This window comes from Amblyomma mixtum, chromosome 3, assembly GCF_055824585.1.
Source record: "Amblyomma mixtum isolate Tamu chromosome 3, ASM5582458v1, whole genome shotgun sequence".
NCBI lineage: Eukaryota > Metazoa > Arthropoda > Arachnida > Ixodida > Ixodidae > Amblyomma > Amblyomma mixtum.
Window position 1 is genome coordinate 107,511,960 of NC_143014.1, and position 26,786 is coordinate 107,538,745.

Below are 26,786 nucleotides of genomic sequence, written 5' to 3' on the forward strand. Positions count from 1 at the left end.
AAACTATGACGTGCTGTATTTGAACTTCGTGCCAATTATTTGAAAACTATTTGAGAACTTGAGAATGAATTCAATTCATTTCAAATAACTGAACATTCACTATTTGATTCGTTCACAGGATTGAATACAAGAATATTCGATTTGATATTAGAAAATTTAGAATGTTTGCACACCTCTAGCAAAATATGTTGTCAATAAATTGAAAGAAAGTTTCGTGTCAATTAACCTAAAAAACTTGATAGCTAGATTGTATTGAAACAAATTAATAATGTATCAGATATTATGCTCACATAGCAAAAGCATTGTTTTTTCTTTGGTGTTTTCAATTTCTTTGAAGACACCAAAGAAAAAACAATGCTTTTGCTATGTGAGCATAATAAACCAAACCATCAATTTCTTTGTTTTAATCTTTTTCTTTGTATTTGTTGTTCTTCAACTGTTGACGTATATGTTTCTTTTTTCCACAAAGACCTTCCAGTTGTGAGCTCGTGTTATCTTCTTTGTTCTTGTTTGATGCATCTTGTACTTTTTTGGCGGCGATTGCTTATACACTGGTATCATATCTTATTTACAAAGTAAACAGAATTAACAGTGAGCAAAAGACAGTTATGATAGGAAGTGGCGGCTGTGCACTGCTCTTTTTTAGTGAATTTTTAGTCTTGCTGTTTACACTGTTCTCTCTGAAATACTGCAGGTACTTTTGAACGAGAAGTTGGAAAATCAGCTACCACATATTTTGCCTGCAAGTTTACCCAGTGATGTGCTAACATCTGTTGCTGATGCTGTGGAGTCACCAGAGCAAAGGCAGCTGCTCCTAGACTGGTACATGGAAGACTTGAACAGTGTCCCAAAGTGCTACAGGCTGCATGCCATACGTGAACGTATACCGGACATTATTTCCTCAAATCCGTCTGCAAAAGCTGCTGCTCTTGAATTGTGGCAGAAGGAGTCTTCACAGATGGTGGAAGCACTGAGGTCTACTTTGACTACAGAACAGCGTGCAAAGTATCTTGTGTCAGGTGGGTTTTGGTTTACTAAAATGGAGTCTTTTTTTTTTTGGGCTTGACCACACAGCAGTAACTTGTGTAAATACGAATTATTCTTAATTCTAGCTGTACAACTGCATCGATATTTCACATACTTGCATATACTTATGCTCTAGTTATTTTAAAATTTCATTTTATTCATCCTTTCAATACTGGAGAAAGGAGAAACAAAGCATCAGCTAAAGCCGTAGCCTGGAGTAGGACTGTTGCTTTATCCAGCAGTCACAACAAACAGAATGCACATACACACAAAGGTTACAATAACAGAGCGCATATAAAATAAGGTATTAGTACACACATCTAGCATAAAAATTATGTCTCTCAGCTCTAGCAGCAGCCCGGTGTCAGCGGGTTTTTTTGTGTGCGTGTGTGCGTGCGTGCATGTGTGTGTGCGTGCGTGCGTGCGTGCGTGTGTGTGTCGGCAGAGGAGTTTCCCCAGGAATAGAAATTAGGAGGTGTGTCTAAATTTCTAGCAGGGGAGGTGTTGAGGATTAGCAACATTTATGACTAACACTGATGGCGAAGATGACAGGAATTCCCCGTTGTGTGTAAAAAAAAGTAATTACGAATTGAGGGGATACCTTCTGAAAAATAAGGGGATGTGTAGGGCAAACACTGGTTTCAGCAGATACTGGCTTTCCGCCACAGCTCGCCGACGACAAATCTCCGCTTTGGCACTGCCATCAAATCGCCTGGGAAAATGCCTCATGCAGGCTAAGCTCGCTTTTTAATTTTTGGCTTGTCTCAGCTCAGTGGTGCAGCCAATTTCTTCAGTTGCCAGGCGCACATGTTCATGCATGTTTGGTCCACATGCACTCGCAAAGAGTGGACCTGAAAAGAGAGGGTTGGGGGTGCTCGTGGAACACGCAAAAGCAGTCTGCAGTACCCCTGGGTCCCATGGATCCCAGTTGAAGAACCCCTACTCTGCTGCATGTAAGATCACAGATGCTCAACCATGACTAAGTATTAGAAAAAAACTTCATCTTCTGCTTACTACAACAGTTCTGTAGCAGTTCCATTGCTGCCGTTATTACACAGATCACTCGCTCAACACAGTGATAACAATACAGCCCAGTCTTTAGAAGCAAACATCCACCTGTGTTTTTGTCTGACTGCTGCATTTTTATGTCCCATTACATTTTTTTTAATGGTGACAGCACTTATTTCTATAATTGCAGCTCTAAGTACAAGCATTTGTACATTAATTACTGTTAAATATAGTGCTTGTTCAGATGGAACGGCCAAGATTAACTCTGAGGGAGCTTTGACCATGTAGGAATCCCATATTATATGACCGCAGAAGACCAGTAATTCGCTCATAGAAAATTATATTAGCTGAAAAAAAGCAAAAACTATTTTTAATTAACATCAAAAAAAGTCAGCTGAATTTTCTGAAAATAAATGTTCCAGCCCCTAGATATAATGAACCCCAAACAAACACCACTGGCCATTTCGCGCTAAGTATATCGGCTTGTAATGATGCGCACCATTTGCTTAGTTCCATAGCCTTTCGATGTGGCTAACTGAAATTACTAGGTGTAACCCACAGTGTCAAGCACTGCAGAAAACATGAAAAAGTTTTCACACCTCTAGTGGAAACTGCATGAAGTGCTTCTCTGGTAATTTGTTGGCTTCGGCGCAATAAAGTTTTGACACCGCTGCGTACATCTTCAACGAAACTCGGGTACATGGCCTGCTGAACAATACCATGCGGAGCAGTCCGCATGGCACACTGCATTTTGACTCATTGCACACGGCCCGATACGAGTGCACTATGATTCTCAGGTGTTGTGCGTAGTTTAATTTCGGTATCAGTTGGGCATACTTATTATCCACCACAAGACACTTCTGTCATACAATGAAGCCATGTAGTGGTGCTGTTGTGACCAGCGTGTTAATGTGTCATGCAGAGGCGCCATCAGAAATGATTACTTGTAATTGAATTGCCACCACTTACCTGTTTTTACTGTGTCCTGTATCGACTTCAGTACCTTAAGAACTAGGCTGAAAATTCAGAAAACACCTCTTTCTGTTATCTGCAACATTATTCCTCCCAGGGAGCCTTAAACATGTGCACTGAATGCCCTCAATGCAACCGAGCTCAAACCACCCAATATGTCTGCCTTTCCAATGAGTAGCTATTTCTTCCACGGCCCAAATGTATATTAGTGCCTGCAAAACTGAGCCCTGCAGCAGTTCTGTCCTAGAGGGCAGGGAGAGACCTATTCTGAATATTTAACCCTGTTTTTGAAGTGCTGAAGCTGTTACGGGCTATGATAAAAGCAGGTGAGTGGTGGCGATTTCACTGCCAGTACCCGTTTTGTCTGGTTTCCCCCCCTCATGATGCACAAGCTTGCTGGCAGCAGGCTGAACGTCGGCTGTGTTGTTCTAGGTCTACGCAGTGGGAGGTAAGCCTGTTGGCTTGCAACATTTATGGCCGAGGTGGTGAGTGCCGATAACAAAGCAATGGCTATAAGAATAAATCGATAGGCCTCTTCAGCTTCATTCTAACGAGGTTCAACTGTAAAGGGGTGACACCAAAACGTTTTTTTTTTTTTTGAGCTGCATGAAAATTGTTAACATTCAGTGTAAAATTATTGTCATTTAAAAAATGCTGGTACTGTTAATAAAAATTGTTAACCTTCAGTGTAAAAATGTTATTTAATAAATGCTGGTATGGTTGCATATGGTTGCAGTGGTAGAAGAGGAACTAGAAGCTGCTGTGTTGAATGACAGCCAAAAACCTCTTTGTTGTCTCTGGATGGAGCGACGCTTTACTCATAGAGGACCTCTACGGAGCAATAGTGTTGTTGGTACACTTGTTGAACCAGCAGAGGGCAGTGGTCCTGTCGACCTCTCTGACTCAAAAAGGCAAGCTTATTCTTCTTTACTTTCTTAGTTTTGTTAGCCTTTAATCCTTCTTCCCTCTCTCACCCTCTTCAAACGTATGTCATGTAAGTGTGCTTGTATATAGTGCTTAGAGCCATTGCATTACTTGTGGCTTGGCTGGTGTGCAGGTACAACCTAGTCAGGGCACAGCTGGAAGACAGGCTTCCCGAGTCACAAAAGCTGGTGCTACGTGTGAAGTGGTCAAAGGAAGGACCCACTCCTACTGAGAATGCTGAATATTTTGATGAGCTAAGCACCACGCTGAGCCGGGATTTGAAAGCTATGGTGGACACGGTAGTTGAAGAAGACACAACTGATGAAACAACTCGGCCGTGCCGAGGTGTGTTCTCAGAACTTGTGTGTGCTTTTGACTTTTGCTTCTTGATGTAATAATTTTGGTGTGCATGCTTTCAGATCTTCTGAACCTGTTTCAAAATTTGCTATAATTTATTCTGCTTGACAAACACGTAATCAAAATTTTGGAGTATTTATTTGGTGCGCAAATTCAAATATCCACGATTTAGTTATGGTTTATATGTGGCTGCGTGATGTAGCGCAACATTGACGCAGCAAAAAAAGTGGCCAGAACTGGCTTGGAGTCAGTCACATTTGTCATAGCCACATCACTTAGTGATTATTCTATCTAGTTGTCTGTCACAATGTCAGAGTCATGGCATGGATCGTCTTGTCCTTGCTTGCAAAGATACTGGCCGGAGTAGCAAGCTGGAATTACGCTTAGCTCTGTGAGGGCATATGCTTTTTGTGCTCGATTCTCTCATTTTTATCATTTCTGCAAGCTGCTGTTTCACAGCGAACATTTATTTCTGGTACTTATCTTGACCTTTTGTGAACTTGTCGAAGCAAAGTCTGAGCAGAGCATTTGTACTACATTTCATGTGTGCTTTGGACAATGAGCACTAGGCATTAACTATTATATGAGGAGTCATGCAGTGCGCTTGCATGAGAAAAGATTTAATTCTTGATATATTTCTCGTTAACTGCATTAAAATAGCAAAAAAAGAGAAGGTTTCTTGGTCTTCAAAGAAGCAAGCTCAGTAGTCCACATGGACTGATGTTGCCATCAATGGCAACATCATCCCATTATTTGCATGGGGTTTGTGCAAGAAATTTCGTAATACGAGTAAATAAGAATATGAGGAAAAATTGCCTTCGGATACAGAAACGAATATCTGGTCACGATGAAAAAAATTTACACATGGTTCAGGCAGGATGTGGATCTGTAACAAAATGTAAATTCAGGCATAAAAAGCTAACGGCACTGTGAAAAGAAATTGCATACAAGTGGGTGGGAAAAAAAAAACAGACAAGCAAGAAATATCATAACGAGCAAAATACAATTAACAACACTAGAATTGACATTCCAATTCCTTGACTATGTCTCTTGTTGCAAAAGTATGCAAAGGCAAGGGATCCCACTCTGCGACAGTTCTGGGGGGAAAAACTGTTTTAAAAGTGTTTGTTCTTGTTAAAATTGAAGCTATGGAATAGGGGTGTGTGTGTCTAGTCTTTTTTGGTATAATGCAGGTTTATGCAGTCTGGCAAGTTGGTGCTCCAACTCCTTTAGAGTGTCTCTTGCTACAAAAGTATGCAAAAGGAAGGAATCCCATTTCAGCTTGCCTGAGAAGCAGTTGTACACAGATGCGAGCAGACTGAATTTGAAGGAGAGTGAATCACATCATTTATGTTTAACAAAAATATACTGAACTGCTTTTCTTTTAACTTGCTCGAGAGACCACTTTTCTGCACTGCAAGCGATACCTATTTTTATTGCATTCAGTACTAGAAGTATCAGCTGCCAAAATGCCAGCATCCAGCATTTGTTAAAAGCCAAAACCTCAGCAAAGGAGTGAGAGGAAAATAGAGCACGTTAAGACACGATTCGTGGCTTGAAGTGTTTTTTTTTTTTTTCTAGTGTGATACTTCAATATCAAAATGCAAAAAGCATGGAGGCAATGAAAAAAACCTCTAGTCATGTCAACACAGGGGCTAACTGTTCTGTCCTGCATGTCCATAAATGTCATTCTTTACATCACAAATATCACTGCTGTTGCGCAAAAGACATTGTTTCACTTTGTTGGCTAAAATAAGTAGCTTTTCTCGTTAAACAAAGAGAAAGACCATTGTAAAGATTCTATCATTCAACTGTGCAAAAGGAATGACATGGTGAGGTTCGTTAAGAAATAGTGCCGCGGTATGAAGTTACTGAAAGTGCCATGTGCCTTATGCTTGCTCTGTTTCAGCTTTTCCTTGGATGCAGAATGCTATCTTGTTTGTTTTAGTGCAGAATAGGTACACCAAAGATATCAGGTTGTTCATTCATCATGGTTTTTGAAGCATTTTCTTGATTCATCACAGTATCATCCGATATGTTTTGATGATGCATGTAAATAGTGGCCATGTGATTTGTTTCAACAACCGTAAGTTGTGCTTGTTACTTTATTCACTCCCAAGTCCGTAAAAACAGAAGTTGCCACTTCACAAGCACTACCATAGTGTGCACATGTCATTGTTACTCATGAACACCTATGTCTTTTTATGGTGATGTTCAGTGATAAAGAGTAATTATTACTTCAGTGTCTCGCAAGTGGCAATTTAAACAGCATGTTTTACCATGGGCGCACACTAAGAAGGGAGGCAGTGGGCCATGGCTGTTTGACTGTTTCATTACTATGGGGAAAGTGACTGTTTTTAATAGGTCTGCGACATAATTTTTTCCTGCAAAATATGGTACAGAGTGAAGTTTAAATGAAAGTGATGGCAGTAGAATGTGCTTTCTGAAGACATTTATTTCAACACAAATACTTGGTGTGAATATTGCAAAAAAAAATTGGCAAACACACAGCAAAGTTGAAAATTTAGAAAAAGAATTAGATTAGATTGACAAGACAATATCTCTTGATGAAAAAAGTATTTAAAATATTGTGGTACATAAAAATTATTTCCAATTTGTTTATAAACTTGCCATCAAAAGTTTGAATTTAAAACTCAAAAACTTTTCAAGGTAGAAATTTTTATCTTACACTACATTAAAAAAGGCCATTTTAAAAGTGTCCTTGATATTAAATTTTTCACATCGAGCAGGAAATTTTCAAAGTAAAATGTGATGTGTCAAAATATAGCTTGATAAATTTACTTTTCAACATTATCAATTTGAGCTAAACATGTTTTTAAAGAAGCCGAAAAAAATTGCAGAAACACAAAAAGTATATCTGTCATACCATTTGTGATGACCCACTCACATGAAAATTATAGAAGGTAACACGGTGAAACTTTATAGTGAATACGTAAAACACTACAATAGTTCGGTACAGCCAAAATTTGTGTCATAAAATTTTATCAAAAACTCATGCTGCGGAAGCAAAATTCAGTCAGCAAAAGAGCAGCAACTGGGGGAGAATTTTTCCTTAGTTATAGCACCGTTTCGAAGCCACTCACGGCTATTGCAGAGACCGTAAAAAAAAAAAAAACAAGCGGCAAAGGTGAGCTACGTTTGCTTCCTTGCAAAGCTCTGTAGCACGCGGCGGTGGCAGGTCAAACACCAGCTATGGTGGCTTCCTCGCATTGCAGCGGTGTCACATAAAAAAATCGGATGCTAGGACAGTAGCTATCGCCATTGTCACCACCTCCGCTCTGTGGCAGTTGACGTGAGCAGTGGATGGCTGCTGGAAAGCTACGACAGCTGACCATGTTGCTGGTTCCGAGGCACTATCACGGGTGCAAGGGGCGCAAACAGGTGCTTACCACCGGGCCGCCAGCTCTTTGGGCTGCTGTATCTTTTGTGGCGCTGTTGGTAAAAGCGAGATAAAGCGCAAACCGTGGCTCTAATGCTTGCCGCACCACCATTAGTCACCCTTGTAGTGAGGCAAAGCCTGCTGCCTGCCATTCGAGCAGGCACAGCTGGGCACTCGGCAGTTCAATTTCTCCGTTTTATGGCAAACCACATTTGATATTAAAGTAAGAATTGCGTGTGTTTGTTGAAAGTATTTATAACAGTTTGATATAGCCAATAATTCACAATATCAGTGTGCGTTAAAATGAGGTTTGACTGTGAATTGCTTGAAAGTACTCTAGAATGCTTTCATTTTAGAAGAAAGTATTTCAGAAGATGTTCCAGACAATTTGGGACCAGTCTGAAGGCATCCATAGCTTTCACTATTGGGCTATTAGCTTTGGGCTATTACGAAGCATCAGTCCGAGGTTGGTGCCCTGATTTCTACTGGGCCTGAAGTCTGTTCTTTTTCTTGCCAATATGATGTCAAAACACTGCAGCAGCCAGATCAGTGTGATGCATAAAGTGCCTCCATGGGCGAAAAAACTGACAAGAAGTGGAAAACAAAGCCTAAGGGCAGACAAGTGCCCACATTTCGTGCTGAGGTTGCGCAGTCTCTTCATCAGAGTCAAATTCTAACGATACAATATCATCGCTAGTGTCACTGCTGCTTGAAGCACTGAAAAAATGTGCTGTAGATGCAGCACAATCGTGCAAAGAGATTTTTCTGGGCGCGCGCCATCTCTGCGGCTGACGCTGTCCTGCGAGCGCACTACGCCGGAACCTCAACTGCAAGGTCGTTTCAAAAATTGCTGCCTTGCAGTAAAAATACAAACTATGCAAGAAATGAAAGTACAGTGTCTAAACAATAAATTAGAAAATGCAACAAATCCGCAGTGGCCCCGGTAGCATCGAAATTGCACTTTGAATCCGTCGGTCACCGGTAGTCGATGCATAGTGGCGTGGTAATGAAAGAGTTAATTCATTTGAAGGAGGCACACATTTCCTCATGAGCTGCACAGAAGCACAAAAAAGAAGAGTCCAGGTGCTGAGCTAGAAAGCTCGGCATCCTCCCTCCTCTACTAAACTGCCTTTTGGCATGCCTGTATATACTTCATATACTGGTATTTCCATAATGTACAACAGAAAATTGCATGGAATGGCACTAGTTTCTAGGCTAGTGTGTGCTTTGGTCAGGTTTTGGTTTTATAGAGTTTAATGTCCCAAAAGCAACTCAGGCCATGAGGGATGTCGTAGTGGAGGGCTCCGGATGATTTCTACCACCTGGGATTCTTTACCGTGCACTGACATTGCATGGTACACGGGCCTGTAGCATTACACCTCTATCGCAATGCGACCGCCACAGCTGGTATCGAACCTGCATCTTTCGGGTCACCAGCAGAGCATCATAACCACTGAGCCACCGTGGCGGCTGCTAGTGTGTGCATCTTTGAGCATAGGTAAAGAGAAGCACAATCGAAAATAACCAGAACATGACCGATAATCTCACACTGACTCCAAAATCCTGAAGGCAATTTTTAACTGAAGGAGAGGACAGTACTACATTAGTTAACTATTATTAATTCTTTATTCAGTTGATACTAGATCTTTTAGTGTTGCATTGTTACATTTTGTTTTTCTCACTTTTTTTTTTGTTGCTCATACCACAAGCTTTTTATATATTTGCATATGCGGGCTGTCTCAAATAACCCGGTATTTAGAGAAAATTGCTACATGTTGTGGGAATCAGACTGGAACAGATTCGTTGACTGTCACTTGGACCACATGGGAGGGCTGTTCATTTTATACTAATCAAATTAATTAAAGTAACTTCGATATCACCAATGGAGATAGGCAGAAGTTTCAATTAGAAATTTGTTGAGTGGTCAAAAGGAATTTCAAATGGCCTGATTTTTATTGCAAATGGCCTGATTTTTATAAACAGCTGGAGCTCCTGCTTGCATGTGCTCACAGAAGCTCCAACTCTGTTAATTTGAGCATGCCATGTTCAGTATGTTAAAAACAAATATTGTTCTGCCACAGACTTTTCAGATGTTTTTTCAATAAAGCTGCTGTATTATTATGCCAATTATGGTTTTGTTTGGCACTTTTGAACTGTTCAATTGAAGCTTTTAGTCCATCTTGAGTTAAAAAAAATGGCTAAACACTTATCGTATTTGCTCGCGTGATATGTGCACCCCCAACTTTTTACCTGGAGTTTTGAAAAAAAAAAACTTACTTGCATATTTTGCGCTCTTGCACCGGACCACCAGCATGCACGCGGGTGTGCGCGCAAGGTAGGCTTGGGAGGATTGGCGCAGCCGCGATGCCGTGTGCGTTGCGAAAGGTGCAAGTGGCGAGGGCACGAATTGTACACCGTTTACCCAGCTCGCTCGCGCTGGTGATCACTTTCCCGGATGAGCAATTGTACGCGCGCCTGAATCCGAAACTACCAAACAGTGTGCTGTTCAGTTTGCCGCTAGTCAGCTGGGCCACATTCGAGGGCCCCGTTTTATTACCCATTATCTCCTCTGCCTCTCACTACTGGCTTCGCGGTTGTATCATTGATATTTATTGCTTTTAGCTTCGCAAGTACCGTCGTGCCGTCCCACGGGGAACTACAGAATGTGAAATGGGGTGGGAGGGGGTATAAGTCTTATATTTGCAGTCAACTTTTTTTTTTTTTTTGCCCAGCGAGGGGTGCGAGATGGTAGGTCTACATATAGGTGGCAATATACACTGTATGTTGCACGTTATCAGTTTTGTAGTTTTTTTAGGACGTGTTCAGAAAATTTTCGTGTATATTGCTCACCCCCTTTGTGAAGCCTTAATTTTAATAAAAAAAGTGCGCAAATTACATGACCGAGAACTTAGCATGAATTTAAAAATGCTCCTGCTAGCTCTAGGTCACTGACAACAACACTGTATCAGACTAAACAGGTTTGAGTATAGTGGCTACCTTATCCTTCTTTTTCGTAGTGCATTTTTTTTTAACATTCAGTAATCCGAACTATGTGCACTCAGTTAATTCAAAAACAGCGAAGGGCACAGATTTTGGCATTGCACATCTGTGATTAATTCCCTCTATGCTCTGCAGGCATTGAGCAGCAGCTCTATGTGGAGCTAGTACAGCAGGCCCAGACCTGCTTGTCTCTCTCGGAAGCCTTTATCGGAAGAGCAGAGATGCTGGCTCAGCTGGAGAGGTATCTCCGAAGCAAGCTGCGCAACCCCATCGTGTTGCATGGCGTCAAAGGGAGTGGCAAGAGCAGCCTGCTGGCTAGGGTGGCACAGCTGTGCGAAACCTGGGTGCCCGAGGCACCTGTCATTGCCCGCTTTGTGGGCATATCACCTGATTCAGACACTCAGGAGCAGCTGTTGCGAAGCATTTGCGAACAGTGCTGTGCACTCTATGGAATGCATGCAATCCTGGCATCCAAGGTGGGAACCACTTTCTGATGGCTCTCTTGGGAAATACATCTGACTGTTGCATGCTTCCTGTTTAGGAAATGAGGGTGATGCCAAAACGTTGTGTGCATGCTGGTGTATGAAGTTGCAGTTTCATAAGAATGTGTGTAAAGCACTGCATCAGAGGTATGAAAAAGGTGCAATACAAAACGTGACTGGATACAAGTGCGGTTATTTTCATATCCTGTATTTGTACATAGTGTATATTATTGGCGCCCTTCCCCTATCCTTTCTTCTATCCCCCCCCACCTTCCTTTCTTTCCCTCTCCCTGTCCTTTTATTCCCGCTAGCCGCACCTTAGGTGCTGCAAGTTTTGATTGCAGATGCCGCGGCGAGCAATATCTTTTTCTTCCATTTTTATTTTTATTAATAATAAATAGCCACTAACAACAACAACATAACAAGTGTGGCGCTTGCTGGTACTGTTTCATAAAAAATATGATCTCTGCTGGCATTATAAAACTAGATGTGAAGTTCAAACCAGAAGCATATGTAATAGCTTTAACTCTTTAAGAGGGTGCAGACACAAAATTTGAGAGGCTAACGAAGGATGTAATTTGTTTCCTCAGTGCGTAGGGATGCCACCAAGTAAGTTCCAGTCACAGGCATCAAGTGGAATGTCATGTAATATAATTTTGAGTATTAGTCGTCATGCAGCGTCAGCATTTCCGTCGGCATTGAACTGTTCATCAAGGGATGTGTACCGCAAGCAGAAGGAAATTCATGTCATCTCTGTGTTTTTCTGTTTTCTCCTTGCTGGCATGTGTTGGAGGCGTGAGCAGATGACTTTCTTCTCATGCCAAAGGTTTTGCAGCACGCGAGATCACTGACGTTGCAGCAGGAAGTGGCTGTCTTACAGGAGCTGTGTGCTTGCACTGACTGAAACTGAAACTAATGGGAAAAAAGGGTCTGTAATTAATTTGTTGCATTGTGCTCTAGCTTTCTTAGTTTAGTTTACTTTTTCATGATTACAACACTTATAGGGATTTTTCACACTAACACACACACACGCCTTTAGTAAAAACCTTGTGTCTGTACCTCTTCAGGGTATGGACATTTAATTAATTATTTGAGTAGGTTATCTGTACTTAAGATTTATTTTGCCAAAAAGTAGACCTTAATGTGGTTCTGTGCCACGAGTCAGATTTGAAAACAAAAAAAAAAGAAAAAAAAAGTCACATGCCATGCATTGAGCTCCAGGAAATCAGAATACAGGTACTTCAGTACTTTATAATTGACTGGCAATATTGTATTCCTGTCATTATTACCTGCCAGAAAGTCTGGTGGCTCTGATCAAGGCTTTTATTTGTTTGTAGAAAATCATATGCCTTGTGTGGATAAGCAAAGAGTGTCAGAATGTCTCTGGTTTCCATAGGTATCTCGAAAGGCTTTTACTGGTAAAACTGGTAAAATAGGAGCTGCTTTGTTGTACTTAACCTGTTATTTTTTATGGCTTTTTTGGTTTAGAAATTTAACACGTGCACTTTTTCATGGAGCACCAGTAGAAAAGCTGGGACCCATTGGTGGCCGTTACGCATTATGAGAAATCTGACCTCATCCAGTGCAGTGTGAGTCATGGGTGCACTATGTACGTCATTGGACGCAGATGAATGATGCACGCCCTCAGACTTTGAAAAGCACAATACGGAGTATGTGTGCTCATTCTCAAAATCGCAGTTGTGAATGCATAGGTTATTGATTCCTTAATTGAGAGAGAAAGTGTGCCAATCAATTTATTTCAAGAAAAAGTGGCACGTTCCTTTTTTTGGCACCCTGCAAAAGGGCAAAGTGACATGTCGGGAAAAGTGTGCGCACATGCTGGACAAGTATAGATGTGCATGGAGAGTTGAACATGCTGTTATGCCCTTATCAGTGCAGGCACCAGCCCAACAGAGACCCACCATGTTTTGTTGCAACTGTCCAGGAAAACTGTTCATGCACCAGCATGCTTCTGTAACAGGCACAAATAGAATCCCTCTGCTAATGAATGGCCATCTTTCAATCAGTGATATTTATTTATTTATTTATTTATTTATTTATTTATTTATTTATTTATTTACCCTCAAGGCTTATGAGGCGTTACAGAGGTGGTGGGTACAGGGGTTGAACAAAATTCCAACAGACAATTTGAACAAAAGTGATAAGAAAGCAAGCGCGTACACGCGCTCCTGCTTGGGCAGCGCTGCTGCTTGCAGTATTTGGAAATAAATAAATACTGAAACATATGGTGCAGAGCTTAAGAAAAGAAACAAAATGCTCTGGGCACAGCAAACAAGTGATAAGAAAAAACACGAAATAAGCAGGCTAGATAGTGAAGAAATTTTTTAGCATGTCTTTGAATGCCACAGGATCTTGAATATAGGCTATGGAGGGGGGCAGGTGGTTCCAATCTGTTGTAGTTTTTGGCAAGAAAGAGTCAGAAAACAGATTTGTACGGCAGTGTGGGGCGCGAACTTTATATGTGTGATCGACACGCATTGATACGTAAGTAGGTTCAGAAAAGAGTTCACTTTTCAGTAAAGGGTTATTGAAATAAATTTTTTGAAACAGGCACAAATGGGAGACCTTGCTTCGAATGTGAAAATTCAGTAGGCCTAGTTGTGACTTCATTAAGGGATGGTATGCAAATAAGGGATGGTATGCGAAGTCCTGCTCTAGAAAATAAAAGATAGCCGTGGAACTTTAGCAAGCTGAAGGATGTTTGTTTTCTTTTTGTGAGTGGTATGAAGTTCCTTCAGGGTGTCACATGAAATTTATGCCGGTTAAACATCAGCTCATAGTAGTTTCAGCATTCACATCTGTAGTCCTTGTTCGGAAAATAAAATATGAGCTTTGAGACTTCTAATTCAGTTGGAGTGAGTATGGAGCGAAGTGGGTCATTGGTGGGGCTTGTGGGAGTGGAGGACAATCGGGCTCTATTGTTGCTCACTAAGTTTTAAAGAACCCTCGCTGAGCACAAGTGTCAGGCTGCGTGCAGGAAATATCAGAGGCTTGAGAAAGCAGGTTAAATTGAATTCAGCGCAAAAATACAGACAAGGGACAAAGAGAGACACACTGAGACGTTCACGAGCGCTCGTGAACGTTCATAGCGCTCGTGAACGTCTCAGTGTGTCTCTCTTTGTCCCTTGTCTGTATTTTTGCGCTGAATTCAATTTAACATGCTTCACCAACTAGCCCGGCAGCTTGCTCTCCTGAATTGAGAAAGCAGCTACATTGCAACTGATAAATGTGGTAGATGACCCACTGCTGGGTATTGACACATGGGGGGTCATGGCACCCAGGAGACCTAAGCAGTGAACATATTAATACGCCAACTTTTTTTTTACCGCTGAAGCAGTGCTACTGTCATCGTGCAAAAACACTGGTTTGGATGGTCGAAGCCTTTGCGGTGGCATCAGAAGCGAGGATTAAGAGAATGCAGCGCTCATAGCGTGGGGGGGGGACAATAAAGAGGGAAAGTGTGCAGCACACTCCAGCCACGTTGATAGCGAGCGGTGAGGGCTGCTTTCCTCACTTGCCCTGATGAGAGGCGAAATGGATGTGCCCAAGCATGTAATTTCCAAGGTTCAGTATTAACTACTTGCCATGTGCAACATTTGTACCGAGAAATGCAGGGGAACTGAAAAATGCATTCACATTTCGGTCAAATCTTTCCTGAGCTTCGCATCCCACTGCATTTCTATGGAGTACAGAATGGAATCACGTTGCAGTATTGGGTCGGGCAATGGTACTCCCAGCTAGCATAGTGCTAGCAGGAGCAGCAATGCTTTTGGAAAGGTGTAGGAGGAAGGGTTGAGTATCTGTCCATGATGTTTGGCATGGTAAGGGTTGCTGAAGCTTGCCAAGCACCAGAGCAAGCAGCACAGGACCTCTTATATCTTCCTAAGGGCATGTTTCAGACAGTAAATGCAAAATAAAATGGCACAACTTTCAGGCAATGTGATGCAGCAAAAGTAAAAACCAACAAATGGAAAAGCATCATCCTCCAAAGTGTATTCTGCTTATGCAGTTCATCACATCCAATCATCTTATTGTGGTTAATTTTTTTTTATTGCTAAGTGGCCTATGCCGCAATACTGCTAGATTTTGTTTTTTTTTAGATTTTGTATGTTCTGTTTACTAAACTTTTATCTTTGTTAATTTTTCCTATATCATCTTTGAACTGTTTTCTTTCAGAGCATTGCTGAGCAACGTGAGGCATTAGGAGTCCTCTTGGACAAGGTTTCACACCAGCGACCTCTCATTATTCTTCTTGATGGATTGGACCAGATGACCAAGCACAGTGCTTGCAGCTTTGACTGGCTGCCATCCGAATTGCCTCCCCATGTCAAGGTGGTGCTGACAGTTCGTAATGGAAGCAAAGAACTTGAGGACCTCAAGGTGAAACAAACTCTTCCATACAACGCTCAGTCAGTGTGAGGCATCAGTATTGTGACATTACAAGATTTATTTTTTCTTAGTAAAGTGTAAAGCAGATCACTGCATGTAATTTGTACTTCCAGAATATTGATTCATACTCCTATTTCTGCAGCAGTTCTGCTTGGAAGCATCTTGTCTCTTCCTGCAATATTTCAAATGGTTTCTAAGCACAGAGCTATCGTATTTACTTTACCACCGTATTTACCACTTTTTTTTTTTTTAATTAAGGCTTCAAAATGGGGTTGTGCAAATTACACAAGATTTTGCCAGCACATCCTAAAAAACTCCACAAAAGTCATAACGTGCTCCTTCCTGGAATGAATGCACTTACTTTGAATAGAGTTCTAGTCTATTCTGTTCTACTCTATTCTATTCTGTATACTGTATGTTGCTGCCTATACTTCGACCACCCAACTCGCACCCCTGTCTGGCAAAAAAAAAAAAAAAGTTGACTCCAGATGTAGACGCATGCACCCTCCCACCCCGCCCTGTGTTATGTAATTCCCCACGAGATGGCATAACGGCCCGTGTGCAGCTCAAAGCATTAAACGGGCATTGATACAATTTTGAAGCCAGCAGTCAGACGTAAATGGTGATAAAAGGCCATAAAATGGCACCTCGCTTGCGGTCTGGCTAACTAGAAGCAAGCCTAACAGCAAACGATTTGATAGTTTTGGATTCCAACGTGTGCCAGAGGTTACCGTAAGTTTTCCCTCGCAACTGTTCAGCCTGGAAAGCCATCTGGGGAAAAAAAAACTGCCAAAAATGCAATGAAGCTTAGAAGGCTTTATCGCACAAACTGCAAAAAGCCCATGACGAGTGCACAGTCTTGGCATGCTGGAAGAACAGTGTGAACTTAAGCAAGGGGAACAATGAGGCTGCTTCTAAACATACAAACAAAGACTAGTGACGCGCCAGTCAGCTTGCAAAAGCAACGTGCAACTGGGCTCGGATGGCTAGCGAATGCACAGCTGATACTCACCATCACTGCGGGCTGGCTGCGAAGCTGAGAAAGCAAAACTATGCGACCAGGCTATTTTTTGGCTTAGTGGCAGGGGCCCTCCTATTGTCAACACGCCTGCCGTCATGCGCATATCAGGGGTGCATAGGTTACAGTGCACCTTGCAATAGGCGGGATTTTTACATGATCGTTTTACCTGTCAATGACAGCTCGACTCGGCCCCTCCCCCCTTCGGGAGCCTAATGTGAAATTCCGTCAGTGGGCTTCCGAGCATATCATAACTGACCAAAGTGAGATGGCGGAGGAGCTCTTGCTAACGGTTGCCGTGGGTGTGTGCATTTGGAAGGACCTAACAAAAAAAGCCTTGTGCTTTTGCATTGCTACTGTTTGAAGCGGGTGGTCGGCCATCTTGTTCTCATTGCGTGTAATGTATAGGTAAGCCCATTTGTGGAATTCCACACAAGGTCCAAGCCTAGCAGTGTCCAAATATGATTTGTGTATGCAATGAACGATGGAGAAGAAAACGAAGAGAAGAGGACACCTTTGCACTGTTTTCCTGGCTTTTTAAACTTGATCTTTGGACAATTTGCCCAGATGTGGTTTTGCTGTGGTCGGAATTATGAAAGTTGGCATGGTATTCAGTCATTTGCGAATATTCAGGAACTTTTGAATATTATAAAATTCTCGAATATCAATTTTTCTAACTGAATATGAACCGAATATGCTCTTATTCGAGATTGGTATTTGAAATTTTGAATATTCACACACTCCTGGAAATAAGACATCTAGTGTGTTCACTTACAGTGATTTGTCTTTTTTAAATTACTAGCTAGTTGTGTGCTCGGGCGTTTCTTACCTTTTTCTAAGCATCATTTTTTTTTTTTATCTACATGCCACAGTTCTAGGTAGATGGTGTATTGGTGTAGAATAGGAAGTTTAGTCTAGAAACCTTGTTGGTGGGGATATCTTGTACATACTGCTGTTTGTGTCACTGTGAGGTAATGTCAGCTTGTGTGAAGATGGTGCTTTTCAATATTTGATTGAATTATCTACTGCTGTTTTGTACCTCATTTCAGGCCAAACTCAAGAATCAAGAGCAATGCTTCATAGACTTAGGGCCGTGTGGGGTGGACGAATGCAAGGACATTTTTCACAAATCTCTGGAAAGGCGTAGCAGAACTGTGAGTGCTAAGCAGATGGAGAGCATCAGTGCATCACTGCAGCAGTCACCTAGCCCTCTGCTTGCCACACTTCTTGCCAGTGCTGTGTTGCATTGGCATGGCACAGATGAGCCTACCACATTTCACTCTGAAGATGAAGTTGCATCCTTCCTTTTTGACCAGCTAAAGAAGGAGGTGGATCCCAAAGTCACATCTTTAGTGTTGGGACTCCTGAGTGCCTCACGCCATGGACTTTCTGATAAAGAAATTACCGATGTAGTCTCCTCGTATGAATCGGTGCTCAGTGGAATGCCTCATGTGCATCAGAAAAGGCCTCTAAAAAGATGTCCATTTGCTGTGTGGGCCTTGGTGCATGCAGGCTTGGACAGTTTTCTGAGGGTAAGGGTTGTGGAGGGCTATGTGCTCAACACATGGTGCGGCGACTTGTATCGGACGTTATGCACAGAACACAGCCCAGGTGTGGAAGCTACTCATGTGTGCATCCTGGCACTCTTTGATTATTTTCAGTCTGTCTTGACCACCGAGACCTCATCTGTCATCCTCTCCGGTGCATCTCAAGTGGACAGTGGGAGCCAGTGTGTTCTTCCCAATGTCCCCAAGCACGCTGTATTTTCAAATCGGCGAAAACACAATGAGCTGCCTTTCTACTGCCTGCACCTTAACCATCTGGCACGTGAAAAGTTAGCAAATGTCGACACGCTTCTGTCGAGGCTTCAGGTAGCCAATGGCCCTGCTGGTGATGGGGCACCTGTCAAGTACAGTGACAGTGGTGATAGCAGTGAAGCTCTCAGCCAGATAGTGCGAATCCAGTTTTTGCTGAATGCTGAGTGGCTGCAGGTAAAAGTCTGTTGCTGTGACCCGTACTTTCTGCTCGAAGAGCTCGACATGTTTTTGAACCTGAATCCAGGCGACACAGAGTGTGCCATGCTTCGAGAGTTGGTCCAGTTGTCCAGTTATGCATTGCGCTATGACGGAAGGCAGTTCGCAGCACACGTGACAGCACGGCTGCGAAATATAATTGCCACTGAAGCATCCAGTCTGAAATTTCCTCGTCTGAAAAACCTCTATGAGATGGCCCAGCGATTTCCATCATTGGTGCCTGTAAGTGACTATCTACGTGAACCATCCAGGGAGCCAGCAATGCTGTCTGAAGAGGAGAGGGGCCGAACACTAGGGCAACTGTACACTATCAGAGGCGATGCAAGTCACATGGTGTCACTCAACCGCAGTGACCTCTTAGTTTGGGACGTGTTTGGTGAGAGCATTGTGCGGCGCCTTACCGGTTTGTCTGAACCCCGGGACCTCAAAATGGTGGACCGCTTCCGTGCCTTAGTGCTCTGCAACCGGGAACTTAAGGTATGTGGCCACAACATAGCAAGTATGCCCCTTTTACTTTTAGTGTACTATTTCTTGCATTTATAACCAGTTTCCTAAAACCAAGTTGTGTGCATCAAAATTCAAAGATATGCTTGTAGACTTCACCTCTTCTGCTGACACAAATCTTGAAACAAAAGTTATAGCTTCACATCTTTTTTAGCTGGCTGCTTTACTGCTTTATAAGTTTTCATTTCAGTCCAGCATGTATTTGTCAATTTGTCAAAAACTGGTAGCATTACGTTTGATAGGTGTGCTTCGCTGGAGTTGCAAAGCAATTGAGGAATTTTACCTCATAGCTTGTATATTGTAGCCACATATTTATAGGAACACAAAATATGACCTGCATTGCAGTGGCAGGAGCTGGAATGCGTGTTCCAGTTTCTGGCAGCATGATTCACAATGTGATAGGCAGCCTCAAATTGACAGGAGTGCCAAAGGAGGCTTTCTTCCTTTATTTTGCAGCTTTGAAAGTGCTTTTCCAGCTTTGTTTAAAAGTGCCGCCAAATGTGTGCTGTCTCAAAAAGAGCTCTGACCACAGTTCACATGTTGGAGGTCGTATGAGGCCCAAATGTACCTGCTCTGCTCTTGTGGCCTGTTCAAACACTGCACAATATTGAGTAGCAGGAATAGATAAGCTTTTCCATCTTGCAGTGGTTGGAAAGGCACTAACGTTCACTTGCTGTTGTTACAACCATAAACTTTCGTAGTTGTATCATATTTTTGCTCTTTTATGCTTGCTCAAAGAGCAAGCATAAAAGAGCACAGAGATGAATCTGCAAACTAATTAAATTAATGTAGTGTAATAATGCAAACCTTGTATCTGCAGTGTTGCTTAGATTATGAGCTAAGGTGTATTTAGAGCAATTAGTAACATTACACGATACTTAAATATTGCTTCTTTACCTTGCATTACACTCACATCTGTGTTTCAGATAATAAGCAGATAATTTTAAGTTAGGGCAGTGTTTTTCATGTTTGTTGATGGCAGTGAATGCTTTTGATGCTATATTAGTGCTGTAAACACATTTGGTGGCTGTCAAGTCTTCTTCCACTATTTATGGAGATAAATGCCAGTCATTGCTGGGGACTGTCATGCTTGTACTGAATTACTAGGTGATATCAGTCTTGCACACCTTTAGCCTATTGCTAACCAGGTATGTTAAGTATATACATGGTTCCCCCAGAAACCACATATTTAGCATTGTTTTTGTGGACAAACAATTAAATCTGCCTGTAGTACTCCTTTGGAAAACAGTAATGACTGGAAAATATTTCTCGGTGGTTACGGGTTCGCGCTCATTACACCACAAATATGAGCTTACTAAAAGATGTAGTCTGTTTTGTTGTTAAAGATTTTATATAGAATTTGTTTTTGTATAAAAACACACATACAGCTTTACTTAATTTTGTATTTATGTTGAGCATTCATGAAGAGCAATAAATAAAGTAACACTACAACTACTTCATGTAATAAGTTTAGCATTTCATAGAAGGATTAGAATGATCTTGACCAGTGGTGATTATTATGGAATTTTTACTGTAGGCAAAGCTACTGTGAAGGGTTAAATAGGGTTGGTGCTTCAGCGTGAAAGTCAGTTGAAGTTCATGCCTATGCGGTGAATACCTCCTTCATCTGTTTGTTTCTCCTTTTTCTCTACATCCTGAGGTTATTATGAAGTGGTTTTAGTGCAAAAGCACTAATCCGGAGGTTCAGAGCCTAGCAAAATTGTCTAGGGTTTGTCTGACCGAGAGCAATGTGGATTGCACAAATTCCACCTGCAACCTCGGGGGCGGGGTGGGGGGGTGGGGGGGCCAGGGCAGTGGTGCACCGCTCAACCGCTGCACCACTGCATCAGGGCTAGTATGAGGACTCCCCGGGCTCTATGAATGTTAAGGAGAGAAAGACCAATTCTGCATGTATGGATACGCTATGCTTTCACACTGCATATGAATGTTGTAAACATCATCTGTCATTTTTTGTTGTATATTGCACACATTTGCCATGAAGAGCATTAAAACACTCCATCATTGCACGCTCACTTAGTTTTCATTTTCTGAAAACTAACGGTGTGGTTCATTTCTATGCCATTGTTAGAAAAGTGCACTGCATGAAGCTGCGTGCTCTTGATCCTGGTTATAGTGGATCTGAATATTTGAAATTACTTTTAATGTCGGACAAGTTTCATTCTGTATCACTTTATCTCGCGGTTTAGATCAGTTCACCTCGTGCTAGCATTGTTCATTTCTAGGAGTCCAATTAAGTAGCATATGACAAATGACTAGTCTGAACTCTTAATGTTAACTATACTGGGGCTGTATTACTGTAGGCTTTCATTGAAGATAGGCAATCAATGTTTGATTTGGCAAGCCATTTCTAAGTATGCACCAGTAGTTATTTGTAAAATAGTAATGTTTACCACTTGCACCCCCTTCTAATATCTTCTACTAACCTAGCCATCTACTTTCTTTTTCCACTTTTTTGCAGTGCATTGCATTGAAATTGCTCTGTTCATGTAGTGCAGCATAGAAGTTATTCATTTGTGGATCAGTATAAACCTGCATTTATAGTGCATTTGTTTTTTTGGCACTAGGAGGATAAATCTACCTCTGTTATTTTAAAAAATACCTGTTTCATCCATTGCTGGTAGCTTATGCAATTTAATTCTTAATTATCTCTTAAAATATTTCAGTCACCTAATTAAACAGAATAATTACTAAGTAAATACTTTGATTCAGTTCGTGACTTCATAGTAGTCAGATTCATGAATAGTTTGATGTCCCTTATAGTTATTCTTGTAAGCATGGCCACAACACTAATGTTATGCATCATTTGTGTTAGTTTTATTTTGTGATGCTTTCATTCATGCTCGCATGATTCACTCTAACAAATTCATGTTAGTGTGCAGATGTGTGCATACAGTATTAAAAAAAATCCTTACTGAGGTCTTTATTTGTATATTGAGAAGCAAAGTATGCGCAATTTTGGTTCTTGGGTCTTGTTTTTGAGCCAAGTCACCTTTTACCATATCATTTTTTGATGGCACATCATAAATTACATTCGGAGGTCGTGGATTCGGATCCCACCGGCGGCATGTGGTTGTTTTTTCTTCTGCTTTTCTAATCAATTAGCTTTAAGCGGTAACATATTCAGTAATATTATTAATCGAACAACAGCACAAAATAAATAAATTAATTAAAATCCCTCGTGTCCCTTGGTTTCTGTGGCTGTTGGCTTCTCTCATATTTATAACGAGCCCCTCATCCCCCCTCTCTTGTTTGCTTAATTGCTTAGCGAGGGCCTCGGTTCTGGCAGCCTTGACGCCATAGGAAGCATAAGAGGGTTCTCACTCAGCTTGCACTCTCGCCGTTCGATGACGTTCTATGTCACATCAGCGGTAACTCAGGACGTGCTACGTCCGCCGCTTAAGAGCGTGGGTGGCGCTGGTGAACACTCTAAAGGTTAGGTAATTTGTAAACATAAATACCCCCGAAAGCAGAAGAATTGACAGCCGTCGCCATAGCTCAGCGGTAGAGCACCGGACGCGTAATTCGGAGTCGTGGGTTTGGATCCCACCGCCGGCATGTGGTTTTTTTCTTCTGCTTTTCTAATCAATTAGCTTTAAGCGGTAACATATTCAGTAATATTATTAATCGAACAACAACACAAAATAAATAAATTAATTAAAATCCCTCGTGTCCCTTGGTTTCTGTGGCTGTTGGCTTCTCTCATATTTATAACGAGCCCCTCATCCCCCCTCTCTTGTTTGCTTAATTGCTTTGCTGATTAGTTGCACCTCATTGCAGTGTGAAGAGACAGAAACAGAATTGTGAATTGGAGAACAGACACGAGCTGGGCATATCCTAGCTGACATTAAAATGAAGAAATGAATTTTAATTGGGAATGTAATATAGAGCAGGCAGCTAGTAATCCTTTATTGGATAGAATGAGAGAATAGCAAGGGAAGGGTGGTAGGCGGAAGATATAAGTAGGGCCCCTCGTTTTCGGCTATAACCTGCTTTCACCCGATTCTTGCACCCCCAACGGATGTCTTAAAAATCAGGTTAAACCCGATTTCTACCCAAAACTTCTCCTTCTAGAGAACATGCTAGGGTAGAGGACTAAGGAGCTTGTTATGATGTGCAGGTGAGCCCACTTATAATGGCTGCACGCTCGCTTGTTATGAACGAGGGTGGTGCTTCCGTCAAAATATGTATTAGGACAATGGCACTGTATCTCATATACAACAAACAACTCCGGCCGTACCACTCAGTTGCAGCAAACGAGGAGACACCATAAACTTGCCCCTGCGATCAAAAAACTCATGCTTCCCACAAGCGCGGAGACCAAGAAGTGCATCTCCCAGCTCACATGACACCATTCCAGATAGAAGCTGGTGATCCACTAAAAGCCAAAAAAAGTGACATAGTGACTATAAATAACAGCCGGCCCACCACGCACCAACGGTTTTCATGGCACACAAGGTCCATCACTGCTTGCGGGGGATGCAGGCTAGGCAAAGCTTCCAGAGTGTAGGAAGCGTGGTCGGCACGAGAAAGGAAAGCATTGAACATGAATCTACTGCACACAGTCAGTGATCAAGCTATGGCAGAAATTTTAAAAGTTTAAATACCAGTCATGTGATATGCCTTACTTGCCCAGCCGGTCAGGCAGTGTTTGTTACCCACCCATTTGGCTCTCCTTCTTCTACCAAGTCCAGCTTTCTTGGGCATCACTTTTAATTGTGAGGCAACTGTAGAATATTATAAGATACTGTTATGAACATATTGATGGGATCGGTCAATTTTGCTACGCATCCGAAACTTTGCTACGCAAAGTTTGTCCTGTACTCACACCGAGTAGTCAAGACTGCCAGAGGGGTGCATTTTTGACAATAAAGCTGAAAACTAAGCGTCCCGAGATGGGATCTGCGAATATTTGCTTTTTATGGTGCAGTCTTACAGTGGAATTGCTTTCATAAACAGTTTCCTGTTGAAAAATGCGTTTGTCCAGAATTTCTGATTATGGCTGCTGCTGCACGTAGGCAGCGTGTAGACAACAAACAGCGCAGTTGATACGTTTTGTGCACACAAGCACTGCGCTAGCTTCGTCATTGCGTGCGGCCAGTAATGACTGGTGACACTAACGTAAACCCACGTAACCAGATGTGTGCGGAATGGTGGACACACGTTTTTGGTGCACAGCTCATCAGACTTGGTATGCATGATGGTGTCGACATCACAGAGCCATGAAATAATGAAGGCATTGCAGACAAAGTATGAGCACTCCTCGAAGGAATCTGATGAATACGATGGCAAATCAGCCCAGCAATTGCCGTGAACACTTCAACTGTCATTAGTTATAGTGCGCCCCTAAATCAGCTTGTTGAAGCAAGTGGACTCATTAACGCTTGAGCACTTGGAAAGCACCATGAGTAAATTTCAGGTTCTCTTTCCTTGCACCAGAGGTGCCCCGCCAGAGACGGTTTGTTCACTTGAAGACTGAAGCGTTCCTTTGCACCAGGGGTGCCCCGTCAGAGACGGTCTTACGATGAGTTGAGATGCAGGGGTAAGGCGAATGCTTAAAGTTTATGTACAGATATTTACATCACATACAAGTTTAGGCGCACTAGAGACATATTAAGCGGCAAAAAGATACAAAACAACAAAAAAGTGGATCTGGCTAACACTAGGGGAGGCCCCTACTCAGCATAGCCGAAGATGCATAGCATCTGACCTTAGCGCAGAACCTCGCTTCCGGCTCCGGGGCCCGGTTTTAAAGCCCTAACGGCCCTGCCCACATTTGGTAGCTTCCAATCATGTTGCAGTCTTAACATGATTGGCTCTTCAGGGGCATGGCCAGCCCTCCGGCTTCTACAAGGTAAACCACCCTCTCTACCACAAAATACAAGTAAAAACAAACACACACGCACAGTCGTGCCAGTACGTGCGGGGTAGAACATTCTCTCCACCACAAAATAAAAACAAACACAAATACACATTCGTGCCAGCACGTGTGCGAATCGGTACCCCGCGGGGCGGGGGACACCCGTACTTCCCGGCGCATTCGCGGACGGCCGCGTTCTAAGATGCGCGTTACGATGACCCCGCGATGAAGCCGCGTTCCGATGACCCCGCGTACACTACCGATCCCTTACACCATGGTAGGGCGGACTTTGCAGAAGGAGACACATGTGACGATCTTTTTCAAGAAATATTGGAAGTCCACTTAATACAACCTTTGGATGCAATAAATGCAATCTGAGCGATCGTCATGTTTGTTATTAATAGGCTCGACTTTATATATCATAGAACCTAGAGAAAGAATGTTTTCCTGCATAAACCTGAATACACCGCATGGAAATTAGTGAACATATTGTAATAAATGAGGAGAAAAATCTGATTGGTAAACAGTTTTTCTGCGAAACCTGCCATTTCCATATTGTTTGTGAAATATCAAGTAAAAATGAGGAGTTTTGTGTTCCGCACAAAAATGAGTGCTTTTGCCTCAGGAAAGGACCCGAAAAAACGCGACATATGGAAATTATTGCTAATAACCCAATTTGTACCCGACTTTGAACAAAAAAAATATTGCCCAGTTTTTACCCCCCAAATTCTGGAAAAAGTAAAACCCAATAACGAAAGGCCCTACATATGTGGTTGCAATTTGCTGGGATGGAATGGCCACGGCTGGCTAATGACGGGGAAATTGAAGGTGACTGTGGGAAGCCTTTGTTCGGCAGTGGGCTTAACTCCCTTTGTAGTGTCAGTCATCACCTGTAGCACTGACTGCTGAACACATGTTTGCTCGAAAACAAAACAGATCGTCATTTCTGGCAGTCCCAGCTGCTTTTTGCTTGTTTTTTAGAGCTACAAGTGAAAATGTCTGTATCAGAAATCGAGTAGTATGTACAGTCGCGAGTAAAAAAGATTAGCACACATGACGGAACACCAGAGCGCCGTAATGACAACGCGTGGCGCTGCGGGTGGCGAAGAGGCTGATAACGAGAGTGCTGGGCCATTCCCATTCTACAGTATTGGGGGGGTTCAGCGGACTGTCACGGACCAGCAAAATTACCGGCTAAAAGCAGTGCTATCATCTATTGTTCCCACGAGTTCCTTTCGACAAACCATCGTGGACATAAAAAAATAGTCATAAAAAGAAGTCATCTTTGCTCATGATAACCGAGCCAAAATAAATGCCGCATGCACAGTCACGTAGGGTCGGCACTTCGACGCTCGGGCAGTGCACGCTTAATAAAGCTTACTTCCTGCCTTCCCCCCCTAGGCTGCAAACATGGAAACGGCCTGATAGGCAGGTCTGCGAACCGCAGTGCCGCGTGGTGAGATATCCCAATTCTGATCGCCAGTGATCTGTGCTAATATTTTTTGCTTACGACTGTACCACTGGCAACTGTTTGGCACTACTCCATTTATATTGAACTCAAGAAGGGATTTCAGTGTTTGTGTACCTTTAGTAGCTTTGCATAAAACTTTAGTTCTCAACTGCACTTCATGAGGCTGCCTGTCCAATGAACGCTGACTTTTGAATGCCATGTAGTTTGCTCTCTCTCTTTAGTCTACTAGCCAAATTTTCATGCCAAGGTTAGTTTCTGTTTTGCCAATAGTTTATCATTATTCTTCAACAGTGTCTATGCTAG

General features: G+C 42.3%; 1 protein-coding gene across 10 annotated transcripts in view; it reads left to right on the plus strand.

Annotated features, from left to right (window-relative positions):
• Positions 1-26,786, plus strand: part of LOC149351291 (NACHT and WD repeat domain-containing protein 2-like) — a 76,634-nt gene that overhangs the window by 15,788 nt on the left and 34,060 nt on the right. For all 10 annotated transcript variants that reach the window (XM_089580582.1, XM_089580583.1, XM_089580590.1 and 7 more), the window contains 6 exons: positions 695-1,019; positions 3,743-3,917; positions 4,064-4,275; positions 10,823-11,163; positions 15,367-15,570; positions 17,647-19,107. In XM_089580582.1, coding sequence (XP_089436708.1) covers positions 695-1,019; positions 3,743-3,917; positions 4,064-4,275; positions 10,823-11,163; positions 15,367-15,570; positions 17,647-19,107 — 2,718 coding nt within the window. The remainder of the gene's footprint in view (positions 1-694; positions 1,020-3,742; positions 3,918-4,063; positions 4,276-10,822; positions 11,164-15,366; positions 15,571-17,646; positions 19,108-26,786) is intronic.